We start from the raw sequence: 26,390 nt of genomic DNA, 5'->3' as shown, positions 1-26,390 counted from the left end.
GTGCTTTTTGCTTGAAATTTCACCAGATAAAAATAAGTTTCAATGAGTTAAAGGCAGAAAGGGAGGGGAGGGATGAAAGCGTCCAAGTTGAAGGAGGACCCCCACCCCTTCCGCGGCCAGTCCCGAGGTTACCCGCGGGTACCGAGGACTCCGGGGCCGCAGAGGGCCCGCCCCGCGCCCTGAGCGCCCGCTGGCGCCAGAGTCGGATGCGTTTCCCCGCAACCTCTTGGAAACGACTCGAAAGCCAGTGCTCCGTGGTCCCTTCCTTCCCCTTTCGGAACGCAGGGACCCCCTGGCGTGGCGGTGAGGAGAGGAGCCGGGCCCGGTCGCAGAGGTGAATTCGCGGAACGGCATCCTTTAAAGTCGGGACTCGAGGGGTTCTTTAGGGGGTTGCGGGGAGCACGCTTCCCGCATCCTCCTCCCCAGGCCCTGATTCTTTGATCAGTCCTTAGAAGAGCACCGGTTCCGCAGACCCCGGTCCAGGACTGCGGTGTGGACACCAGGCTCCATCTGGTGCACACGGGAATCAATAAACAGGTTGCTTTCCATCCTTCTCCGACGCCCCTTCCCCTCCGGGTTGCTCCCACTAGGTTAAGTGAGGTCGGAGGGTCGGGCCGGGGGCCGAGCCTGGATCCCGGGCAGAAGGACCCGGAGCCTCTGAGACCCTCATTAGCGCGCGCACACACGTGCCCCTTCTCGCCCTGGTCGCCACCCTCGCTCCGCTCCGGCCGGCCGGTCGGCTCCGCGCGGCGCTACCCCGCAGCCCGGCGCGCGCCGATGTCTCCCCCCAGCGGCCGTGCGCGTGTCGCCGCGGGAGCCGGGCGGCTGGCGGGCGGCGGGGTAGCGGCGCGGCGCAGGCAGTCCCGCGGCTCCGCCCCGCGCCCCCCTCCCCGGCCGGCAGGACCGCCCCCTCCGCGCCGCACTCAGCTCAGACTGAGCAGCCGCCTTTGCAATGTCAGCAGCCGCGGCGGCGGCGGCGGCGGTCGGGGTCCCGCGGTAGCGGCCAGCGCAGCACGGCTCGGCGGGCGCGCACGGCGCGATCCCGCGGCCGCCTCGCTGCCTACGGGGCGCTGCGGACGGCTCGGCGCGCCCCGAGGCGGCGCTCGGACTCGAAGCCAGCCAGGCTGCGGCCGCTCACAAAGGACCGCGGACACCAGGCTCCGGGGGGCTGCGCGCAGGGACCAGCCGGGGGACGGCCCGTCGCGGCGCGTCCCCTCCACGGTTTCCCTCCCCGGGCGGCTGGAGCCCGAGCCAGAGCGGGCCCCGTCATATGACAGCGGCGACCCAGCGGCCGGCGAGCGCGCGTGCTGCCCGCTCGGCTGCGCCACGGCCGCCGGCGCCAGGGGGGGCCTGCGCCGCGCCCCGCTGAGTGGTCGCCGGTCGCTGCCGCCCCGCGCCCCCGCGCCCCGGCTCTCGGGCTCCGGGGGCAGGAGCCGAGGGGAACCCCGCGCCGGCGCCGAGCCTAAAATGGCCACGCTGCTCCGCAAAATCGGGCTCATCCGCCTGCACAACCGGGACACCGAGGACCCCAAGCATCACCACAACCACCGCGGCGGCGGCGGCGGCCAGCAGAGCGCGTCGCTACGCGGCAAGGGCGGCGCCAAGAGCGGCGGCCACAAGCCGCAGCAGCAGCATCCCGCCGGGGGCGCGGGCGACGCCAGCCCCGGACCCGGCAAGGGCAAGGGCAAGCGCGCGGCGGAGCTGGCCTCGCGCGACAAGCCGCCGCAGCCGGCGGCGGGGGCGGCGAGCGGCGGGGGCCCCCGGGAGCGCGCGGCGGGCGCCAGGGCGGGGCCGGGCCCGGCGGCGGCGGCGGCGGCGGCGGCGGCGGCGGCGGCGGGCGGCAGCCTGGTGCCCGCGGCGCGCCAGCAGCACTGTACGCAGGTGCGCAGCCGGCGGCTCATGAAGGAGCTGCAGGACATCGCGCGCCTCAGCGACCGCTTCATCTCCGTGGAGCTGGTGGACGAGAGCCTCTTCGACTGGAACGTGAAGCTGCACCAGGTGGACAAGGACTCGGTGCTGTGGCAGGACATGAAGGAGACCAACACCGAGTTCATCCTGCTCAACCTCACCTTCCCCGACAACTTCCCCTTCTCGCCGCCCTTCATGCGGGTGCTCAGCCCGCGCCTGGAGAACGGCTACGTGCTGGACGGCGGCGCCATCTGCATGGAGCTGCTCACGCCGCGCGGCTGGTCCAGCGCCTACACCGTGGAGGCCGTCATGCGCCAGTTCGCCGCCAGCCTGGTCAAGGGCCAGGTAAGCGGGGAGGAGGCCGGGGGCGCGCGGGGCTGGCCCCTCGGCCCTCTCGCTCCTGGTGCGCGCGGGGCTGTGTCTCTACCCCAGCCTGCCAAGGGGAGACGTTCCCGGGCGCCTCCGCTTCTCTTCCCTGAGCGTTTTCTTCTTTCCCTACTTTTCCATCCCGTCTCTGCGGGTCTCCCGCTTGTTCCCGGTCGGTCCCCATCTCTCCAGAACACGCTCTCTCCCTCTCCGCACACCCTCCTCTCTTTTCTCCTCCGCTGCTTCTCCCCGCCGGCTCTGCCCCTGTACCCTCTGCCCTGATCTCCTGACCCGCTGTCCCCATGTGCCCCTCCCTTTCCTCCTCCTCCGCCCCCGCCCCAGGCTTCCGCTCTCTCCCCCTCCCCCTCCCGTTGACCCCCTTCTCCTTTTCCTTGGCTTCTCCCCACCTCCCGACCCCACAATCTCCCCGAGGGTGGAGCTCCACGTGGACTTAGGAATCTGAGTATCCAGCCCAGTTTATTGCCCCCTTCCCTGCCACACACGCAAAGTTCCCCCCGCCCGACAACAACTCAGGGGGGCTCTGCAGGTGGGGGGCTCTGCAGAGGGCCTGCTGCCTGCTGGTGTATCTGCTCCACTGCTCTGATGCCTCCTGACCAGCATGTAGCGCAAAGGTGAACATTTTGCTCTTGAGAAATTTCACTGGACAGGCAGAGGTGTGGTTTGAGTGTGACAAGGCCAGATGCCCTCAAGGAAATGCATGGTACCTGACTCCTTCCAGGACCATCACCTCCTGGGCAGTCGTTCAAGGTCTTGGTCTCTCTCAGACCTGTTTCTTCCTTGGGTTCCCCCTGCCCCGGGGGGTTAAATTCATTACCAGAACGAAAGATTTTTAACTAAATACTGAAATCAGGGGCAGGCTTGGCGCCTGAATCTTCTCACCTACCGCACCAGACGGCAGCTTTACCAAAAGAAACCCCAGAGAACTTGAGAGCAGAGAATGAATGAATCTGCTGTAATTTGTCCCCCCCAGCTGCAGGCAGAGGCATGATGGTTTTATCTTCCCACGTTATATGTTCCTGATCATGTTCAAGTTGGTTGATGTTTTCCCAAATCGCTATTGAGCATTACTTAATAAAAGTATAATTTTATATGGGTGTCCTTTAGATTTATGAAGAATCCCTGTTTTGTTTAGGAGACCCGGAATGACCTCGATTTGATCTTTCTACAGCTGGCATTTCAGAAGCCATCAGTCCCCTGTCACCTGCCTCTGTCCCTTTCAGGGCAGGGTCTTTCACACTAATCAAATAATGCTTGTTCTGCCAATTTCACTAGAGGTGGAGCCCCTGGGATTCCAAGCGAATCGCATTGTGACTCCAGTGGATAAAGGCACTTAATTCTTGACTGAGGTCTGTTGTTACCAAGTACTATCTTGCTAGTCCGTCTTTTCTGGGGTTTAGCTTCCGCTTATTTCTCGCGTTCGAAATAAGAGGGACCTGGCGGCTCTAGAAAGGTGAGGTTTAATGCTTTCACATCAGAAATTCACTCTGAAGCCTGTGGTTCAGCGCTGGCTCTGATGTGAAGAGCCTGTGATTCGATACAAGCCACGGGGGTGGGAGAGGGTTTATGTTATTATCAGGATTTATACAAATGATGGGGAAAAATATTTTGCAGAAATGCTTCTGTTATGTTTTCTGAAAGCACTGCTCCTCAGAACTCTCTGGAACACTCTCTTACCTTCTTTCATTCTTCACAGAGATGACTTTGCCTTATAATCACAGAATCATAGCATTTAGATTTGGAAGAGATCCTAGAGGTCACCTCAGCCACAGCCTGCATTTTGAAAGATTTAGGAAAGTAAAGATTTCAAATGAGAAATAAGGACTTTTTTTTTTATGTTGGCAATTTTTCTTTTTTTTTTTTTTAATTAGTTTCTGCTTTATAACAAAGTGAATCAGTCATACATATACATCTGTTCCCACATCCCTTCCCTCATGCATCTCCCTCCCTCCCACCCTCCCCATCCCACCCCTCCAGGCGGTCACTTTTTTTTTTTAGAAGAGATATATGTCAGTAAGTTAAGTTCCATGTTCACATTAATGCTGTGAATGATAGTTCTCTGGGTGCCCCTGCACTTCTATTAAATTAGGAAGGTCCTTGTGTGTATATGTCTTTTCTTTGTAATCCAAATTGAGAGTCTTCATACAGTCAGCAAGTCAGAGACCTTATTGTTGAAAGTAATTATCAGTATTTTTATTTATTAATTTCAAAATCTTACTTAGTTGAACTCAGGGCCCTCCATCTAGCATATTGTGTTATATCATCTATTCTAAAGTCTAGTTATGAAATGTCTGAAAGGAAGGTGAGCATTCAGCAATTTATAAAAATACCAATTCAATTTATTTGCACTTTTCATGCTGACTTCAACATCCAAAAGAGAGTTGTGTAGGATATACACAAACAACTCGAAATGCAGTGTAAGAACAGGAGGAATGAACGTTCATCAGTGTTTCAGGATTCTGTGCAGGAAAGGATCCTAAGAGGGTCTCAGGGCCCTCAGCGTTATGGTGGCTTTCCTGCTTTTGTAAATTTCCTACCTCCAGGTTGTTCATTGCACTTACCGTAGTTACCGAATTATTTCCGTAGTTAAAGGTAGTTAAAGGACTTTGGGAAAGCAATCAAAATGCCTGATTAGGTATTCAAAGAGAACCAAGAGTGCTACCAAACCAATAATTACTTTAAAAGGCAGAACGGTTCCATTCTAGTTACATTCCTCCATCTGTTGGCACTTTCGTTTTTCTTAAGCAATGCAATTAGAAACGGCTCATTTTCCTCTTTCATAACCACTAAGCTTAACTTTCTGAATTGGGGATGTCCTAAGTTGATTTTGTTTCTCTACCTTTAGAGAAATCATAAAATACTTTTAAGGGTTTCATTGGTAAGAAAAGATCTGATTAACCGTTTTGTGTATAGTATTAATGTTTGCGTTTATCTCACGGTGTGACAGATTCAGTCATTTCACGAGATCTTTACCTGATTCTTGGGGCCCGTGTTATCAAAATCTCTCGTGTGCTACCTTATGGATTGTGGTTGTTTTAAATTAACTTAAAAATTTCTTGTATGATATATTCTTTGTAGAAATAATGACATACATACCTTGTCTATTTGTTTATTACCGAATACTCTTTTGACTACAAAGAAACATTTTAGGTAACTCTTGGTTCCTGCAATTAAATGAAAAATCCCCGTACCTGGGAGGGTCCTGCCCAGGCCGGGCGTTCACTGGCGTGTGTACCAGGTCTCTCACCTGGGATGATTGATGATGCGACAGAAACCCTCTCCTTGCAGCTGTGTGAGCAGAAGGCACCCAAAAGTAGCTTGAGGGCGCACTAAGTCAGGGTTCTACTTTCACGTCAGTTCGCCTCCTGAGTGTCCCCTTTTTAATTAGTTAGACATCGCCAGGGGCAGGGAACCAGATGGCACTTGGAAGACAGTTCCGTACTCCTCCTCTGTCCCGTCAGTGCCAACCATGCGCCTCAACCCGGCATGAGGACGATGTGGCAGTAACAGCAGCGGCATTTACTGTTTGCCCCATGCCAAGCTCTGGACCAGCGAAGCACTTAGGGTGTTAACCTTACCTGATTCTACTGTTTCCGTGATCACCGTACAGGTGAGGAAACCTCAGCTCCACACGGTCCGGTGAAATGAATGCAGCCTCGTGTTCTAACACTAGCAATGAGTGTGAGGCTCTGAATACCAGTCCACATTAGTAAAAGTCAGCGACGGCAGAGTCACACCTAGGCCACCTGAGTCCCTGGCCATCTCCAGCCAGTGGTTGGCAGTGACAGGTGTGATCATCATTTGTGTCCACAAAGGACAAGTACACAGTCAGCTGTCAGCAGAAGAATGAAAACAACAGGACTAAACACCTTCAGTTCTTAGTGTTTGAATTAAAAATTGCTAAGCGATTCCGGAACATGTTTCCTGACAGCACTAGTTTCTGGAATTTTTGAACACAGAAAACTGGCGGATGTCGCCACGTGTCAGTGTGTGAAGAAGTAACAGGCTCTGCAGCTCAGCTCTGTTTGATGATAAAGTGCATCTCTGAGGTCGACTTTAGGACTTAAAGTGTTTTGCACCGTGGGTGTCACTGAGAATCTTGCACATGGGCACGCGCGCGCACACACACACACACACACACACACAGAGCCTGTCTTCAGAACCTCTTCCAAAGTACTAGGCCTGGAAATAGCTTTTTACTTATGGCTACACAATCTCCAGGTCTTATCAGAAAAAAGTAATGAAGATAAACAGCCTTGTGGGTTCCTCAAGTTTATTGGCTTCTGAACTATTATAAGTCACACAACATTTTTGAAAGCCCTGTGTGAGGGTGCTAGGGCTACTGTCACAAAGTCCCACAGACTGGCGGGCTTCAACAACATACATTTACTTCTCACAGTTCCGGAGGCCAGAAGTCTGAGCTCAAGGTGAGAGTGGGGTTGGGCCCTTCCGAGGCTGTGCAGAGCATGAGCTCCAGGCCTCTGTCCTTGGCTTGCAGACGGCCGTCTTCTCCCTGTGTCCTCATGTGGTCTTCCCTCTGTGCCTGTCTGTGTCCTAATCTCCCCTCTGGTGAGGACACCAGTCGCATTGGATCAGGGCTCCATCCTAATGACCCCAGTTTAACATGGTCACCTCTGCAAAGACCCTGCCTCCAAATACAGTCACCTTCTGAGGTGCTTGGGAATAGGACTCCAACATATCAATTTTTTTTTTTTTTTTTTTTTTTGCGGTACGCGGGCCTCTCACTGTTGTGGCCTCTCCCATTGCGGAGCACAGGTTACAGACACGCAGGCTCAGCGGCCATGGCTCACGGGCCCAGCCGCTCCGCGGCATGTGGGACCTTCCCGGACCGGGGCACGAACCCGCATCCCCTGCATCGGCAGGCGGACGCTCAACCACTGCGCCACCAGGGCAGCCCCATATCAATTTTGAGAGATCACAGTGCAGCCTATAACAAGCCCAAACAGGAATTTCTTAACCAATTCAACCTCTCGTTTCTCTAGAGGCTATTGCTGGTTTGCAAAGTAACATAAATGATGGTCATCTGTGTGAACACAGGACCACACTGAGGAGGGCCTACTTGGAACACAGAGGTGGTGGCCGCTTTAAAGGGAAGCTGGGAGAACCTAGAGTGTGAAAAGTGACAGCCAGGGGCTGGGTCCTGCCGTGTGACTCACCGAGGAGAGTGGATTTGTGGAGGAGTCTTATGAGTCACCGTGTCGTTGTGTCCTGTGCCCATGTGTAGACGACGGAGGTCATTACCACCCAGGATGACTCTGCAGCTTGAGGTCTCTATGTACTCGACTGTTCGGAGAAAAAAATAGCTTGTTCTGGTATCAACTAGGACGGGCAGGAGGACGCAGACAGGACTCTGCACCCTAAAAATAGTGCCACGCCAACTTGGCAAGCTCCCACGTGCCCGCTCGCTGGCGAGCCTGCTCATCCCGGGGCTGACGGTGCAGTTAAGAATAGTAGCGGCTTACTTTACCCAGAGTTGTAAACTTTTGAGAATCTAAAGTTGCAAAAAGAGGATGCAAATGCATTTCGGTTTACTTTTCTGATTTATAGTAAAGGGTGTGAGAGGATTGTTTTCCTTTCTAAGGGTCAGGAGAGTTTGGGGGGGTTGTTTGTTTGTTTAATGGAAAATGCCAACATGAACACTAAGTTGAAGTTTGTTTTAACCCAGAATCCTGCCCTTTCTCATCCTCACAAAGAGGTGTGTGTGAGTCCCGGTTTAGAAGGAAGGCAGCCTCAGTGGTACCACTCTGGGGACAGCTAAGGAACCAGCCAAATGGCTTTCATGCAGCCTCAGTGGTACCACTCTGGGGACAGCTAAGGAACCAGCCAAATGGCTTTCATGCAGCCTCAGTGGTACCACTCTGGGGACAGCTAAGGGACCAGCCAAATGGCTTTCATGCAGCCTCAGTGGTACCACTCTGGGGACAGCTAAGGGACCAGCCAAATGGCTTTCATGCAGCCTCAGTGGTACCACTCTGGGGACAGCTAAGGGACCAGCCAAATGGCTGTCATGCAGCCTCAGTGGTATCACTCTGGGGACAGCTAAGGGACCAGCCAAATGGCTTTCATGCAGCCTCAGTGGTACCACTCTGGGGACAGCTAAGGGACCAGCCAAATGACTTTCATGCAGCCTCAGTGGTACCACTCTGGGGACAGCTAAGGAACCAGCCAAATGGCTTTCATGCAGCCTCAGTGGTACCATTCTGGGGACAGCTAAGGGACCAGCCAAATGGCTGTCGTGCAGCCTCAGTGGTACCACTCTGGGGACAGCTAAGGAACCAGCCAAATGGCTTTCATGGTTTTTTTTTTAAGCAGCCACTAATAGTGGGTTCTTTGAGCCACATTTCAAATCTCCTGAATCCTAGATTTTTGCTGTGTTGATAGGGTCGTGGGGAGATGAGGCAGAGGATGGGGACGGGGTAACCCCTTTCCTCTCTTTCCTTTACTTACGGCTACACAATGGCCGGTGGTCCTCAGCCCCAGGTTAATTAGATGCTTCCGGGAACCTTTAAATTATTCCAATGCCAGGCCCTTTCCTCAAAGATTCATACTTCTTGAGGCTAAGATGAGGCCCTGGTAGAGGCCTGTTGGAAAATCTCCTACGTTGATTCTAATGGACAAACCAGGGTTGGAAAAACCACCCTGGACCAGAATTACTCATCACGTCTACCATCTTCGGTACATCCTCCCACCAACAGCCAGAACAGGGAGCTTCAGGTGGTGGTGGATGTAATGAACCCCTTACCTTGCTCCCTCCCACCTTGATTGGACTCACTGTCCTGTGTCCACCCCGACTAGCCCTCTGGAAGCCCTACTTTTGTAGAGGAGGTCATCATACAACCCAGTCCTTCCTCCCTGGACCAAGAGGGAGTGTAAACCCTGAAAAAGGAAATGTGCTCAAGAGAGTTCCTCACCCCCGGATCAGACACAGTTGTGAGGGCTTAGGTGCACGGACCACCCAGAACTGTGGATAATTAGCTAGTCACACAGCACAGGTACTGAGTGTCCACTCTATCAGGCACACACTGGGCACACGGTGGTGAATCAGATTCATGGAAAGTGCCAGCCACGGAGAACTGACTGTCTAGTGGGGATAAAGTGAAACCCACTCACATTTGTCTGTGATGTACCAGGGAGCTCCGCAGTTATCGCTTGCTTAGTATTTGGGTGACTGTCCAGTCACTGGTGCAAGTGGACTGGACACCTGGCAGTGGCCTGTGGGTGCGCCAGGGACTTGAGAGAGATGGGGTCCTGGGCTCAGCAGGGTCTTCAAAACTTCTGGGTGACGTTCCCAGAAGGAATGCTCATGGCAGGAATGCTCATTGTTACGTGATTGTAACACTGAGGGTTAGCCCGTTTCTCTGAGCGTAGTTTCACTGCTAATAAATGGGAGGATGAGGCATTTCCCAAAACAGACAAAGGAGTCATTGTAATGGCAGAAGTATTTCCAATAACATCTACGCTTTCCTACCCAAGGAGTCAGCAAACTGAGATGAGGTTTAATTGTTTAATTCCCCATCGTCACACACTTCATTCCAGACCCGTTTGCTGAGGGTCTACCATGACTTGGGCACTGAACACGCATGGTCTTCAGCATTCCCGTGGCGACCTTCCCCCATCCTGTGGGTCACCCCTGGTCCTCTCCGCTAAGGGCAGGAGGACCAAGGCCCCCAGATTGAGAACCTCTGGGGAGGAAGCGGAATTGGGACCAACCAGGTGGCAAAGGCTTGGGAGAGGAGGGCGGGGCGGGAGCGGGGAGCCGGGAGGAGCAGCCGGAAGGTGCCCTTCCCCACCCGGCAGGCCTAGGTGTGGTCAGGCAGCAGACTAACCGGGCCTCCATGTTCACGTTCCCAAGCCTGGCTTTTCCTCTCCTCCCTGCCCTCCTGCCTCCTCAGAAGCTCGTCATCCCTGCTTGGATTCCTGTGATGCCCCCGCCCAACCTCTCCGTCCCTGTCCATCCTCCCTGCTGCCACCTTCCTGGGTCCTCTAAGACGCACACCTGGCTTTCTCACACCCTTGGTTATGACGGGGACGGAATACATCCAAGCGCCCAATCGCTGCCCAGCCTGGGTGCAGCTCTTCCACCTTCCACAGCCCCCAGGAAGCCCTTCTCCCACCAGCCCCTCCAGCCAGGGCACACCAGCAGCTCTCCACGTTTGCTGAGCTCACAGGTCCGCCCCCATCGGGAAAGCACCCCCTCATGCATCAGTTGAGCCCTGCCATCCCTCAGAGCCCTGCCGAGAAGTCTTAACTCCTGCAGAGGCCCCGCAATCGCTCCTCCAGTAAGGGCATCGGCTCCCTCCTCCAAACCCCTGCGTTGTCTGGAAGGTGTTCATTTCTCCTCTCATCCTGCTAGACCGCGTGTCCCTATTTACAGCTCTGTTTCCCCTTCCGCTCGCCCAAGGCCCAGGACACTGTATGTGCAGAATAAATCTGTCCACTGTGCAACTTGCTCAACTGCACACACACCCCATCCCCTCCTCTCGTCCCTATTTGGAATACGGTAACATTGTGAACTTACCAGGTGCTTACCGTGGGCCAGCTGCTTGCAAAACGCTTTAGTGGGTCATGTGATTAAATGCTTTCAACAGCCTATGGGGTGAGTGCTGTTGTTATTCCCATTTGACAGAGGAGGAAACCAAGGCTCGCTTAGCCTGGGGAAGGCAGAGCCCCTCAAATCTGCGGGTTAGGGTCTTCGGGAAGCCCCTTCCTCCAGTGAATGCCTGAAACTAACACAGACGAGCTGCCCACGGTGGCTACTGTGATCCCTCCCCTGCTTGTTTTTCCTTTGATCACCTTTATAATGTATCCTATGAAGTCTCATAATCTTAGAGAGTTCATGAAAGACAAAGTTTCTCTAACTGTAGGATCAACCAGTAAAATTACATAAAGCTTAAAGGAGGTTGGTTTAATTCATACCTAAAACTAATCTAATAAAAAGTGACTTTGAATTTTGCTGGATTGAATTACAGTGATTTCTGTTTTAGTAATTTTATTTAAAAGGGGATCCCGGCATCTGCCTTTTCATAGACAAGAGAGATGGATGCCTCTTGGTTATTCTCGCAGATCCGAGAATAATTCCTGCCACCTCTGACCCCAAAGGCCACCCTCAGCATCTGGGGACATCTGAAGACCCCTCCTCAGCAAAATGCTTTTAAACGCACAAAATAAAACTCATAGGCTTTCAAAGGGAAACAATCATACTTAGAAATAGTTATTGCTATTTTTAAAAAGTGATGAACTAAAATATGAAATTAAAAAGCATGTCTTTATTAACACATTTAATATCAAGGTCTAGTTACTGTCCTAACTGGACATAGGAAGGAGAACTGATGACGTTTCAAGTCGTCTACAACAACTGTCGTATGATTTTTAAATGTCTGGGGTTTCTGTTGGTGACAAAATCAAGGCAATGCTATATTTCTACTTTGTGACTTCCAATCACAGTTAAACGAAGTGCTGGACTACAGTTAGACTTAATGAAAATAAAGACATTTTTTTCCATCTAAGTTTGTGTTCCCTGGGGATGCATGGCCCCAAGAACCCCAAGGTGGTAGATGGCTCTAGGTGTTGACAGCTGTCTTGGGAAAGAACTTAAAGTTTATCATGCAGCTCATGGCCAGAACCTCTGGGAACGAGGTTTAGGAGCCCAACATATAGCTCAGTCCTACCGTGACCTTGTTGGGTGGGTGCCCCCCTCGAGCAGGGGCCGGGCTCTAGTACCCCCCCTCCTCTCCAGCCTGCTTCCCTGCTGGGCAGGTAGCCACCTCCCTGAGCCTCAGGTGCCTCATCTGAAGATGAGGAGCGTAAACCCACTTCACAGATGTGTCGTGATGCTCAGAGGAAGTGATGTGCGCAGGTGCATTGCACAGAGGAGGTGATCAATAGATGTTCCTCCTTTTTATAAAAGTAGAATTTTATTGAAATCAATACATAAGAAAAGTATGACCAAAGACTCAGACTTGGGTTTACATTCAACATTCATTACATGAAGGGTTCTGCTTTCATAACTATTAGTATATCAGAGCAATATTGACATCCAGTTGGCTCAAAATATTTTTGTACTTGACCAGAATTTTATAAATATTCACAAAAATCACACGGTAGCCTCCACTTCGCCCTCTCAGAACTGCCACCTCTCCTTGTGGACTCTTGTCATCACCTCTGTGGACTGTCCATCCTCAAGTCATTTTGCACCATCAGGTGTCAATTTCAGATAGTAACCACGATCATGTTATCCACCAAGCACAGATTTGAGAGCTTTTTTTTTTTTTTTTTTTTTTTTGCAGTACACAGGCCTCTCACTGTTGTGGCCTCTCCCGTTGTGGAGCACAGGCTCCGGACACGCAGGCTCAGCGGCCATGGCTCACGGCCCCAGCCGCTCCGCGGCATGTGGGATCTTCCCGGACGGGGGCACAAACCCACGTCCCCTGCATCGGCAGGCGGACTCTCAACCATTGTGCCACCAGGGAAGCCCTGAGAGCTGTGTTTTCACCTGTGCAGCCTTGCTCTCTAAGAATCCTATTTGTTAGCAGTATCTTTAAATTAGCTTCATTTTTTTGCTGCTGCTAAGTTAGAAAATTACGTAGAAGAATATAATTATTTCAAACATTTACCTTTATCACCTCTCAATGCACACACTGATACTGTTCCATACTGTTAAGATTCTTTCTTTATTACAGAACACGATGTTCACTTGAAAACTTTTGAGCTACCATTTTGTTTCAAGATGAAAAGCCGGTTCAGAAATCAAATGTAAATTTTTTTTTCAAATGCTGTGGATTCCATCAGTTATCACAGGTCACACAGAATGAACACAAATTGCCTCAGTACAACTGAAAGAGAATTTCACTGAGTCAGTGATCCTTTGCCTGACTGATACCTTTAGGAAAGGCTTTTTTCTGTAATGAAATTCAAGAGAAATCTGGTTGAAATGTTTGACCTACATAAGTATATATGATATTATGACAATTGGAGGCTAATCAACAAAGAACACCAACCTTCTCTTATTGCTTAGCAGTTAAGGCCCTGAGCATCTAGGGTAAGTCGTCCTGCACTTGGTAGGAAAGTGACTAGATGTCTTCAGGGTTCTTTTCAAGTCTTAAGACTTAGATGAATGGAGCCAGCATTCTCACAAGGAGCGGGAACAGTATACGGTTCATTGGTCCTCCAGGATTTTTATGCTGTTTTTGTTGTACGCTCACTGATTTCCCCATAGTTTAGCAATATTGAAGCCTGAAATTTGACCTCTGAGATCACTAGACCTGAAGCATCCTCCCATCCCCCGGGGTTCTCAGCCTGCAGTGTGTATCATTCTGAGAAGGGGTGTTATCTTCTGCCTGGAAGCGGAGTCTGTAACAATATCTAAGTCAGTGCGTGGGCCTGGGTGGTGTTGCCATAACTACCACGTTAGGTTGGTAAAGTTTTCAGCATCATAGTCAGCAAATAGAAACGGTTCTACCCAGTACTGCTCAGATTGTTTTCTTCACATTTATGTATGTCTCTTTTTCCCACCTGTAAACTAATTATTTGGCTGTCATCAAATCTTTTCACTGAGATCATTTCAGTCGCCCTACCCTAAGAAAAACATCCAAGGCCCTCAATCTGCAGCTTGGCCCCGACCATGTACCACTTAGGGTCTCAGAGGCTGGCTGGTCTCCCCATTCAGATAAGGATGCACCCAGCAGCTGTTGGTCCACACCTGATTTGATTGCCTCTGGGGCCAGGATGCTGCACAAGAAGAGGTGACCCTTGTTTAACCCTTTCAGGCCATTTGAAGAAAGGATAGATGGTCTCACGCCATCTCTGTGGCCAGAAGACCCCCGGAGACTTCAGAACTGGGTCTTGGTCAGTACCCAACCCAGAAGGACACCCATGGCCCAGAACCCTAAACCCAAATGTGGGAGGAGATGGATGAAGGATGCAGCCAATGGCAGGATGTAAGAGGCATGGGTCTGCATGGAGGAAGGATGGGGGTGCTGCCAGCAGGTGCTGAATGGGGGTCTGTGATGGAGGTGGGCAAAACAGACCCCCATCCTGGAGCAATACTTGCATCCACTGTTGCTGCTTACAAAGCACTTTACTTGTGTGGTTTCCTGGAGGTCCGAGACAAGGGGGAGTCCAGCTTGGGAGCGGGGCAAGCTGGCAGCCCGGAGGCTACAGCAAGTGCCTGTTTTCTTGAGTTCCCAAGGGCAACGTGATAGAACCAGACCATTATTCCTCAAATAGGAACTAGGGGCTTAGTGAGTATTTCCAAGGGGCATCTTCTCTCCCTGTGGTCTCATTCTGTAGCATCATTAAGTAGAAGTTGTCAAATAGTCAAGTCTGAAGGACCACTAACTAGAAAGAAGACGGTCCACCCTGAAGGGCTGGACAGATGAGCTTGTTACAGAACTCGGGGAGGTAAGAGAATGCCCTTGCTAGTGTGCATTCACGACAGAACGAGCCTCGTCCAAAATTCCTGGGGACAGTCCCCATAGAGTCAATGAAAACTTCCACACTGTGCCATTAAATTAAGTTGCCCCCAAAGGCTGAGGGAAATGTTAAGATTTCTGCTGCAAGGAAATGCTTCTGACATGTCTGCCTTCGAAACCTACAGTGAATTTTGTAATTTGTTTGGTCTTTAGGACAATGCAGTGATACTAGCTAGTCTTATAAGTCAAGCATAGTTTGAGTGAGTGATAGAAAGAAGGGAGAGTTTTTCATAAGTAATCTTACCTTTCAGACATATGAATGTCTAAATCATCCATTTATTTGCTACTTAGTATCTTCCTTTCCTTTTCATGTTATTTTCTTTACATAATTACAGTGAATATTGGTGCATTGTACCCAATCTTTATTTTCTTCATTTCTTGCCAGTCTCATTTAGCCCACTACTTTCTGCTACACTTCTAAGTCAGTAAGTCACAATATTTACAGATCGGTAGCATTTTAGAAAAAATTTTCAGAATGTTCTAGAAGGTTTTACTCTGAGGTTGGGTGAGTGAATCCTTTAAATGTATTTCTTGCAAACCTTGACCATGTACCATGTGTTAAATTTATAATACAGTGATGCCAGTATTTTTTTTTTTTACTTAAACAATAAGACTTTTACTTATTACAAACCAGAGCCATGTGCAGCAGAGAGTCTGGGGAAAGAATACGGGTTTAGTAGTGACTGGAAGGGAAAAGAAAGCCATCAGTGAAGAGGAGGGTAGTGTTTCCTCTATGCTGGGCCTTGGGTGGGGTGGCCCTCCATTTCTCTGCACTGGCGTAGACTGCAAAATTGTAGGCCTGCAGTGTGGCCATTACCTGCTCCCACACTGCCTGGCCCTCAAGCCATGGTCAGGCCATAGAGACTAGGTGCCAGGCCTTGATCCAAAGATCTCCCCAAACCCAGTTAGGCTTAGCATTTGTGCTATGATTTTATACTGAATTTTTGTTCCAGAATATGCTAAGGTTTTTTTTTTTTAAACAAATTTGTGGAATCTTGGGATTAAGCAGAGCTGGGGAAGCACATAATCCCAGATTTCAGTGATGCTTATTGAGCTGTGATAACATTGACATTTCCTTGCCATGCAAAGCGAATTCTGTCCCCAGTATAACATAGTTTAAAATTCCGTGCTAGGAACACCGAAGCTACAAGAGATTTGAAATCCTGCACCACACAAAATTCCAAAGTCAAGATGGTGAATTGTCTCATCAATGAAAAAGAAATGGGAAATAGCCCCAGTCAGTTCCAGTAGAACTGTTTAGCACACAGATTCTCCGTTTGTTTGTTCGTTTGTGAGGTTCTGAAGTCCTTTATCAGAAGTAGCTGATTTCACTCTCTCATATGTGAGGGTTCTTGTCCACTTCCGGCTGCTTTTCTCAGTTACAGCTGGACTGGACTGGTTATGTGGAGGTCAGAGAGAAAACAAACTCCTACCAGCCCTCCCTGGGGCTCAGCGGGTCTGGGGTCTGGGAAGGCCACCTTTGCAGGCCTCACTGCTGGGCTGCACAGCCCTGCCCCGAGTGTACACACAAGCCTCCGGTCACAGCCAGTGGGATGCTAGCACCTCCCCAGGAGGAGCATCTCCCCACAGCGGGAGCAACTCCCCATGGGGGCAGCAGTTCCCTGTAGATGGAGCACCTCTCCTGGGGCATGGGGGGAGCAATTTGGTGGGGCTCCCAGGGGGTGTGTGGGATCCAAGGGGACTAGCCCAGCCCTTGGCCCTAGTAGGCAGTCCACAGCTGTTGTAGAATGAAGTCGAGTTGATGACCTTCAGGTACCGCAAGACCATGAATCATCAAAGAAAGATTAAGGGTGATGAGTGCCCTGTAATTGCAGTGTCGGGAAAATGGACATTTTTAGCAACAGACACTCAATCAAGGTGGTGTCTTCTGGTTGATGCTAAGTACCAAAATAATTTTACCCTCTGCCCTGTGTCCATCCCATGTGATTTAATTTTTTTTGTTTTTCTCTAAACACTGAATTGATTGATCCTGGTGTCTTAGTGAGAATTCATTTTATGAGGTTTTGTGTTTGATCATGTGCCCTTGAAATGTCATCATTCTATTTGCCAGAAAATACACCAGGTGGACACTGGATGGAGGCTGGTATTTAGTGTCCAAGAGACAGTGGGTGAGGGTTCCTGCCCACTGTCCTCAGATGATCAGTCCACACCTAGGGCTCCATGATTATTATGTCAAGCAATTTTAATATGAAAGAGCTTCCCTGTAACCATCTCTTTCGTTTCTCTGTGGTCTGACCCTGATTGGAGGTTTCCGTGTTGCCATGTAACTTCATTCTCTCTTCTCTCCCTTCCTCTCTCCCTCCTTCCATTCAGCTTATCGGAGCCTGTGATGGCCTCTATTATTATTGGAGGGCTCACACCTAGTCAGGGTGGCTAAACAACAGACATTTATTTCTCACAGTCCTGGAGGCTGGAAGTCTAAGATCCAGGTGTCGGCAGGGTGGGTGTCCTCTGAGGCCTCTCTCCTCGGTGTGTGGATGGCCGTTTCCTCCCTGTGTCCTCACGTGGTCGTCCCTCTGTGTGTGTCTGTGTCCTAATCTCCTCTTCTTACAAGGACACCCGTCAGGCTGGATCGGGGCCCCCTGTACTCACCTCATTTTACCTTAATTACCTCTGTATAGACCCTGTCTCCAAACAGTCACATTCTGAGGGGTTAGGGCTTCAACATACAAATACTGGGGGACACCATTAAACCCATAACAGGTTCTTCCTTTCAAAGCGTGTAAGTTTTAGCCACTTGTTTTCCTCTCCTGACATTGGTCTCCGATTTCACATCTTCCCGTCGCTGTCCCAGGATCTGGCTACGTCCAGGCCCCTTGACTGAGTGACCAGACGTTTCTCATCTAAGCAGCTCCTGCCACATCCACACGTTCCTCCTCATCACTGTCAGGTTTCCCACGTCTCTTTGTTTTCCCTGGCATTTTCAGAATCTTCCTTTTCTACTTTTCCCCAAAGACGGCGACTGCCTTTGCTTTTTCACGCTTTCCTTTTCTTCTCCACCTGAAGGATTCCTTCTGGCTCTGTTTGCTGTGGGCTTCTCCCCCTACTTTTATTAGAGCCAGTGATCAGGGGCTCCCCGTCTTCTCTGGCACGCCCCCCCAGCTCCCCCTTATCCCTGCATGCCTTGTGAGTTTTGCTCCACTCTTCCACGTCACAGCTCCTGTAAATCTCCCCATTCCTGCTCCCACGCTGCTTCTCCCGTTTTTCCGCGGTTGGCCGGAGTGTTCTTTTCTCCCCGTTGTTTCCAGCCGTCACTGTCTCCCGCATCCGCGTCCACACGGGAGCGGCCGCCCATCCTCTTGCCTCTCTCTGGTTCAGTGTTCCCTCTCCTTTGCTTCACCGGGTTCTGTGCCTTCTTCTCCTCCCGGTCGTCTCAGCCCTGGGGGCAGGCAGCTGAGGAAAGGGCTGTTCTGCTCCGTGCATTTTCCTGGGGGCCTGCAGCCAAAAAGAGGGCTCTGGGCAAAGCCACGTTGCAGAGGGGATGGTGTCAGGTGGGCAGTGTAGACATGCCGAGTGGGCCAAAAGGGAGAGATGCTGATTGGTTGATAATTATTTCAGACGGCGGCTTGGGATTCAGTGATCCTGGAAGGCCGCACTAATGGACCAGCTGAGGTCAAAATTATAGTGAATATGCTTTAATCCAATTGATTTTTATGCTGATACATCCAAGTTGATTCATGTTTTTAATCAAAAGTGATTTTTATCATTTTAGATGTCTTTAGATGTAGGACGCTTTCTGAAAGCCCTCATTTCCATTCTTATGGTAATTTTATTCATTCAACTAAGTTATGTGAGAAAACAATTCTTCACTGGTAAATTTATTGATCATGTCTGAAACAAGCACTTAAGAGTTTGAGGGATACGTCAGATCGCAAGGCTTATCAGGAAGAACCATTTTATTCAGCCATTTGCACTGTGCGTGCATTCTTGTTTTATTGAGAAATAGAGGAATTCATTTAAATATCCCACAATACCTCCACCAGCCTGAGAACAGGCTAGGACAGCCCTTCGTGATGATTCCCGGCAGAGGCCAACGTGATTCATACACACAGCCATCCCCGTCTCCTTCCAGCGTCCTTGAATTCCTCTTGTTCAGCTCCGGTCCACCTAAACCATCCCTCCTATCTCTGGTCCTCTTGGAACCTGGAATTCTGTAGAGCAAGACAGGCTTGGTTTTATCACCAGCCTTGACAGAGGACAGTAACACCGTTTGAGCCCTTCCTGCGTCTCTTCAATCACAATTATGTTACTTCTGTGGGTCCAGACGAAATGCTTTGCAGATGACCCTCAGCATCTTTGTCACGATTGATTGCCAAGGCCAACTGACCCCAGATGTTACTTGAGTGGAGGGGTTCTTCCATAAACCTCACAAGTATCAGAGTCTAACAAAATGTCATAAGACTGAGCGTTAATACATATCATCCAAGGTTTCTTATAAAATAAAAATGCATGTTTAAAGTTTTGAGGTAATTTTCTTATTCAAACAGCATACACTTAGAGGTTTCATTTTAATTTCAGGATGATATCGCTGACTTTCACAGGATCATAATTAAAATGATCTGTGGGGTTTTTTTCTTCCACTAAATGCATTTAACCACAAAAAGCCAATTAAATGAGAAATAACAAATCGGTTTTCTCTGTTGCTACTGACTTTCGTATTCCCCCCGTGATGATAATGATTTATTAGAGAATAGATGGCTCTAATTCGGTTCAATGTAACAACAGTTATTGAGTTGGAATCAAATGCCCTTCTGCGATGAAAGTGAGACCAGGGGATGTTTTATTTTTTTAATCTTTATTTTATTTTATTTTTAACTGACTTTATTGAAGTATAGTTGATTTACAGTGCTGTGTTAGTTTCTGCTGTACAGCAAAGTGATTCAGTTCTATATATGTATATATATACATATGTGTATATATATATATATATATATTCTTTTTCATATTCTCTTCAATTATGTTTCATCACAGGATATTGACTATAGTTCCCTGTGCTCTACAGTAAGACCCTGTTGCTTACCCATCCTGTATATACTAGTTTGCATCTGCTGACCCCAAACTCCCACTCCATCCCTCCCCGCCACCTCCCCTTTGGCAACCACAAGTCTGTTCTTTATGTCTGAGAGTCTGTTTCTGTTTTGTACATAAGTTTATTTGTGTCGTATTTTAGATCCCACATATAAGTGACATCATATGGTATTTCTTTTTCTCTGTCTGACTTACTTCACTTAGTATGATCATCTCTAGGTCCATCCATGTTGCTGCAAATGGCATTATTGCATTCTTTTCAATGGCTGAGTAATATTCCATTGTGTATATACCACATCTTCTTTATCCATTCATTTGTCAGTGAACACTTAGGTTGCTTCCATATCTTGGCTATTATAAATAGTGCTTCCATAAACATAGGGGTGCATGTATCTTTTCAAATTAGAATTTTCATCTTCTCCAGATATATGCCCAGGAGTGGGATTGCCGGGTCATATGGTAGCTTTATTTCTAGTTGTTTTTTTTTTTTTTTTTTTTTTTTGCAGTACACGGGCCTCTCACTGTTGTGGCCTCTCCCGTTGTGGAGCACAGGCTCCGGACACACAGGCTCAGCGGCCATGGCTCACAGGCCCAGCCGCTCTGCGGCATGTGGGATCTTCCCAGACCGGGGCACGAACCCGTGTTCCCTGCATCGGCAGGCGGACTCTCAACCACTGCGCCACCAGGGAAGCCCCTATTTCTAGTTTTTTGAGGAAGCTCCACACTGTTCTCCATAGTGGCTGCACCAATTTGCATTCCCACCAACAGTGTAGGAGGGTTCCTGTTTCCAGGAGACATTTTATGATAGAGACTCACGTAAGAGCCCACATTGGTCCATGGCCATCACAGGCCAACAACGCCAAGGGGAGCCGAGGTGCAGGTGTGTGTCTGTGCACCAGCACTGAGTCCAGAGGCTCGAAGGTCCTTAGAAGGAAGCACATGGTGTAATGCCTTTGTTCCCTAAATGCAAGATGGTCCCTCAGAGGACTGTCCTTCCCAGAGGGCAGTCCGGGAGTGGCCTGTGTCCACTCGAGGCAGGGATTGTGATGAGGTGGTTATAAGATGCTATTACAGCTCTATCATCATCATCATCATTAATTTTTTCGATTCTTACCATGACTACTAGGGGCGCAGGATTTCCTGAAGGGGCCACGAAATGCATAGATTTTGTGGCAATGTATAAAATGTTAATGTTGTATGTTATTCTGTTTAATGTGTAAAATTCTTAAGTTTTTTCTGATTATAGAAAATAGTACATGCTTATTGTACAAAATTCATGCAGTAGCAGAAAGTACAAAATAGAGAATGAAGAGATCCAGAATTCCACCTGCCAGAAATAATAATTTTTTACACACACGCACCACACATACAATTACACCAGTGTAACAACGTAAACAGTAATGGAATTATGCTCTGCGTTATGGTCTGAAGTTTGCACATCTTTTCTCGCCAGTGCACTGTGGATGTCTGAATATTAGGTCAGCTGATCTAGATCGAGGTCACTCTAAAAGGCCACGGAGGACTTCCCTGGTGGCGCAGTGGTTAAGTATCCGCCTGCCAATGCAGGGGACATGGGTTCGTGCCCCAGTCCGGGAAGATCCCACATGCCGCAGGGCAACTAAGCCCGTGAGCCACAACTACTGAGCCTGCACCCTAGAGCCCGTGAGCCACAACTACTGAGCCCATGCACCACAGCTACTGAAGCCCAAGTGCCTAGACCCCATGCTCCACAACAAGAGAAGCCACTGCAATGAGAAGCCCGTGCACCGCAACAAAGAGTAGCGCCCGCTCGCTGCAAGTAGAGAAAGCCCACGCACAGCAACAAAGACCCAATGCAGCCAAAAATAAATAACTATAATAAATAAATAAAAGGCCACCGAGCACCCTGGGTGTGGAATCTTGCGTTCCTGATCTGTCCTCTGGGCAGCCTTCCCTCTTAGCTTTCCTGTACATCACAGTCCCTCACTTGCGCTTCTGTTACCATGAAAGACACTCCCAGAAGTGGGTCACTGGATCAGAGGGTGTGAACGCTCACATATGGATGGGAGGATGTGATCAGATTGCCTGTCACCAAGGTTATGCCAGGTTACATCCCATCAACAGCATGAACGAGAAGCCTCCCCCCACCCCAGTAACTGTTATTCCAGTCGTACTTCCTAATCTCATTAACGAAACAGATCTTTTATTTTCTTAAACTCTACACTTAACTGCCTCCCTATTTATTTATTTATTTATTTAATCTGTGGGTTTGTGTTTTTTAAAATTGAAGTATAGTTGATTTACAATGTTGTGTTAGTTTCAGGTGTACAGCACAGTGGTTCAGTTATATATATATATATATATATATATGTATATATATATATATATGTATATATGTGTATATACATTTTTTTTCAGATTCTTTTCCCTTATAGGTTCTTACAAAATATTGAGTATGGTTCCCTGTGCTATACAGTAGGTATATAGAAGTGTGTATATGTTAATCCCAAATTCCTAATTTATCCCTCCCCGCCTTTCCCCTTTGGTAACCATAAGTTTGTTTTCTATGTCTGTGGGTCTATTTCTGTTTTGTAAATAAGTTCATTTGTATTTTCTTTTTAGATTCCACATGTAAGTGATGTCATATGATATTTCTCTGTCTGGCTTACTTCACTTAGTATGATAATCTCTATGTCCATCCATGTTTCTGCAAAAACAGATCTTTTTTTTTTTTTTTTGGCGGTACGCGGGCCTCTCACTGTTGTGGCCTCTCCGGCTGTGGAGCACAGGCTACGGATGCGCAGGCTCAGCGGCCATGGCTCACGGGCCTAGCCGCTCCGCGGCATGTGGGATCTTCCCGGACCGGGGCACGAACCCATGTCCCCTGCATCGGCAGGCGGACTGTCAACCACTGCACAACCAGGGAAGCCCCAGATCTTATTTTTAAACTTATGTATTTCTTATTTTATTGAGGTATAGCATCTGTATTGGTTTGCTAGGGCCACCATAACAAAAGACCACAGACTGGGTGACTTAGACAACAGACATTTATTTTCCCACAGCTCTGGAGGCTGGAAGTCCAAGATCAAGGTGTGGGCAGGGTTGGTTTCTTCTGAGGCCTCTCTCCTGGGTTTGTAGATGTGTTTCCTCCGTGTCCTCACATGGTCGTCCCTCTGTGTGTGTCTGTGTCCTAATCTCCTCTTCTTCTAAGCACACCAGACCTATAGGATCAGGGCTTACTCTAGTGACCTCATTAACCTTAACTACCACTGCAAAGGCCCCATCTCCAAGTAGAGTCACTTAGAGATTAGGGCCTAGATCAGCTGAGGAATCTGAAGGCCTGACGGGGCTAGGACCTGCTTCCAAGATCACTCACATGGTGTTGGCAGCGTCCAGGGGCCTGGTGCCGCTGGCTGGGGCCGCCCCTCTTCCCTGCACCTGGGCTTCTCTCTGGGCCAGCTGGCTTCCCTCAGAGGGAACTGGTGAGAGAACGAGACAGAGCCCAAAACACAGAGGCGTCATCTCCGAAGGGGCGTCCCATCTGTTCTGCCATAGTCTGTTCATTAGAAGCAAGTGACAGGTCCTACCCACACTCAGATCACAGGGGCATGACCACCAGGAAGGGGATCATTGGGCCCAACTTAGAAGCTGCCCATCACAGGAACGGCAGGACTTGCCGGTTTTGTCAATATGGCCTTTTTTTCTTTCTTTCTTTTTTTTTTTTTTTGCGGTACGCGGGCCTCTCACTGCTGTGGTCTCTCCCGTTGTGGAGCACAGGCTCCGGACGTGCAGGCTCCGCGGCCATGGCTCACGGGCCCAGCTGCTCCGCGGCATGTGGGATCTTCCCGGACCGGGGCACGAACCCACGTCCCCTGCATCGGCAGGCGGACTCTCAAACACTGCGCCACCAGGGAAGCCCCAATATGGCCTTTTTTGATTACATTTTCTAAACATTTATTATTGATATATACGAAAACTATCAAATTTTCATATACACATGATGTATTTACATAGCTATGTATCAATTTACACCTCATTTTTACTGTGACTTTTTCTTTTTGCCTCAGGTGCAGAGAGAATTAGGTTAATCATGGCCCACCAGTCTTTCTCTCTCTTCTTTTACTGAAGAAATGATCGCTAATTTTGAAGTAGTTTCATTCATCCATCTTTTCACAGCAAGAACTGTTTGTTAAGACCCATTTCCTCACCCTATATCACAAGATACACCCCTATGTGATCTTCCATTGGCTTTATAACTTTACCTTTTGCATTTTAAGTGTAATCTGTTTGCTTTGTGTGCCATCAGGTAAGAGCCCAGCTTCTTCATGTACTGAAGAACCACCTGGCTGTCTTCCACTGTCTTACTTTTTTGCCATTTTTATCGTGTACAGGTCCCATACAGATGGGATTCTCTTCCATTCCACTCATCTGTCTCCCTGCTTCTGCACGAATATTATTCTGTCTTAGGAATACGGCCTCCTAGTCTGTCTAACATCAGGTTGGGCAAGACCTCCTCTTTGCTTTTCTCAGCTCTTTGTGGATCATTCATGCTCCATGTGAATTGTTTTCAATTGTTTGTCAAGAATTTTATCATAGTAGTGGGCTCTCATTTCTGCAAGAGATCATCGCACATCACACATCACGCATCAGTATCACACAGTGAACGTGTATTTCCGGCACACAGTCTGTTGTGGGCTGGTGCCCCTCTCCATCTTGTAGCATCTCCATCTGGAGCACATGAAGCAGATTCACAGATTCCCAGCAATGGAGGCTGAGGATGGGTGAGCACAGCAGCTCTGACTGCCCACGCTCAGAACGGATATGCCCACTTCTCACCGTCCACTGGCCAGAACTAACCACACGGCCACAATCTGATGCCAGGGAGGTGGGAATGTAGGAGAAGCATGTGGCTGTTTCTGGAGAACCAATGTTCTCCACCACATCAAGTTCCTCAAAAATAGCCATGTCTCAGACTCACCAAGTTGTACACGTTTAAATACGTACAGCTGTTTGCATGTCAATCATACCTCAAAGTGGTTGAAAAAAATTGCTAAGCTGTTAGGATTTTCTGCATAGGCAATTGTATCATCTACAAATAATGAGGTCAACAGAATATTGCATCCCATGGTACAGAAAACCTCTTAATACCATGAGAGGCAGGCAAACAAAGCCAGAGCAAAACGATTATTTTTGCCGCTTCAAATTTCAAGATTGAATAAGCTTGGGCTACCCTGGTAGTGCAGTGGTTGAGAGTCTGCCTGCCAATGCAGGGGACACGTGTTCGAGCCCTGGCCCGGGAAGATCCCACATGCCGCAGAGCAACGAAGCCCGTGCACCACAACTACTGAGCCTGTGCTCTAGAGCCCACAAGCCACAACTACTGAGTCTGCGAGCCACAGCTACTGAAGCCTGCACGCCTAGAGCCTGTGCTCCACAACAAGAAAGCCCCTGCAATGAGAAGCCCGCGCACTGCAAAGAAGAGAAGCGCACGTGCAGCAACCAAGACCCAATGCAATCAAAAAAGAAAAACAAAAAAAGATTGAATAAGCTTGATTTTTGTATATTTGAATCTCAACACAAGCCAACGTAAATATTACATAACAAAGCCAGGAAGTTTTGAAAAATTGCCCTTTTACCATTTAAAATATCACTGCAAAATATACCTGAGATTAACTTTCCCATTACTGGGAAAAGGGCAGTTTTGCTGATTTACTCCTTCACTTCCTTTGACGTGATTAGTGCCTCCAAAATAAACCCTCCCCCAAATTAGTGACTGTAAACGTGTCAACCCATTTTATGAGGTACTTTCAGTAAAAGTGAAAGATTTTACTTTGAAATTTGTCTTCTGAAAATGTCGACTTTGTTAAAGATTCCTATTGGAAAGCTCTGATCAGAACTGGTGTGCTGGTTGGTGTTGAGTCTACAGGGCTAATATTGATGTTGGTCCGTGCTCACAGTATCTGGCTGGTACCATCCACCGCCTCAATCTGGGACTCCGTGGAGATCACCCATCCAGCATGGAACGCTAGTTCTTAGGCTGTTACTGACGACGGGTGCGAGCAGGAGGCAGTATGGTGGGAACGGGGTATACTGTGGTCAGATAAGGTTGGGATATCCTGGCTTGCTCAGAGCCATTAAAACTTCTTAGAGCCAATGACATGGTGATATTTCTTGTGAAAGTTCAGACGCGGTTCTACGATGCAAAATTTGGCATCGTGGGTTTCAAGTCTAATTCCAGCAATAGTTGCTGAGGCACACTGCCGTTAACTACCTCTGCTGCCACAAAGAAGTGATTTGCCTCTTTGTTCTCCACTGGATCGTTTGCCAGAGGACGAGTGTGTCCACCTCCCGGGTGAGGATTAGATGAGCCAGTGTGTGAAATACCGTATGGGACAGGTTTTGGGAAATGGCAACCCATGTACTACCTTTTCTTTGGAATTCTGGCTGGGACGTAAAGGAGCCTTCAGATCAGTGCTGATAATCCTATAAGATTCCTCCTTCCCTCCTCAGGGAGTGTGCTGGTGCACACGCTGGGTGCCAGTTATGTAGTTGTGTGATGCTTTCATTGAGGCCTTGGGT

General features: G+C 49.1%; 1 protein-coding gene across 1 annotated transcript in view; it reads left to right on the top strand.

Moving 5' to 3' along the window:
* Positions 1-1,467: 1,467 nt before the first annotated feature.
* UBE2QL1 (ubiquitin conjugating enzyme E2 QL1) overlaps positions 1,468-26,390 on the top strand; it is a gene marked incomplete at its 5' end in the record, with an annotated part of 46,183 nt that continues 21,260 nt past the window's right edge. The window contains one exon of the mRNA XM_079703165.1: positions 1,468-2,253. Within this exon, the coding sequence (XP_079559291.1) occupies positions 1,468-2,253 (786 nt within the window). The remainder of the gene's footprint in view (positions 2,254-26,390) is intronic.

Source organism: Hyperoodon ampullatus (assembly GCF_949752795.1).
Source record: "Hyperoodon ampullatus genome assembly, chromosome: 4".
In the NCBI taxonomy this organism is placed as follows: domain Eukaryota; kingdom Metazoa; phylum Chordata; class Mammalia; order Artiodactyla; family Ziphiidae; genus Hyperoodon; species Hyperoodon ampullatus.
This window is presented reverse-complemented; position numbering and strand designations above follow the sequence as displayed.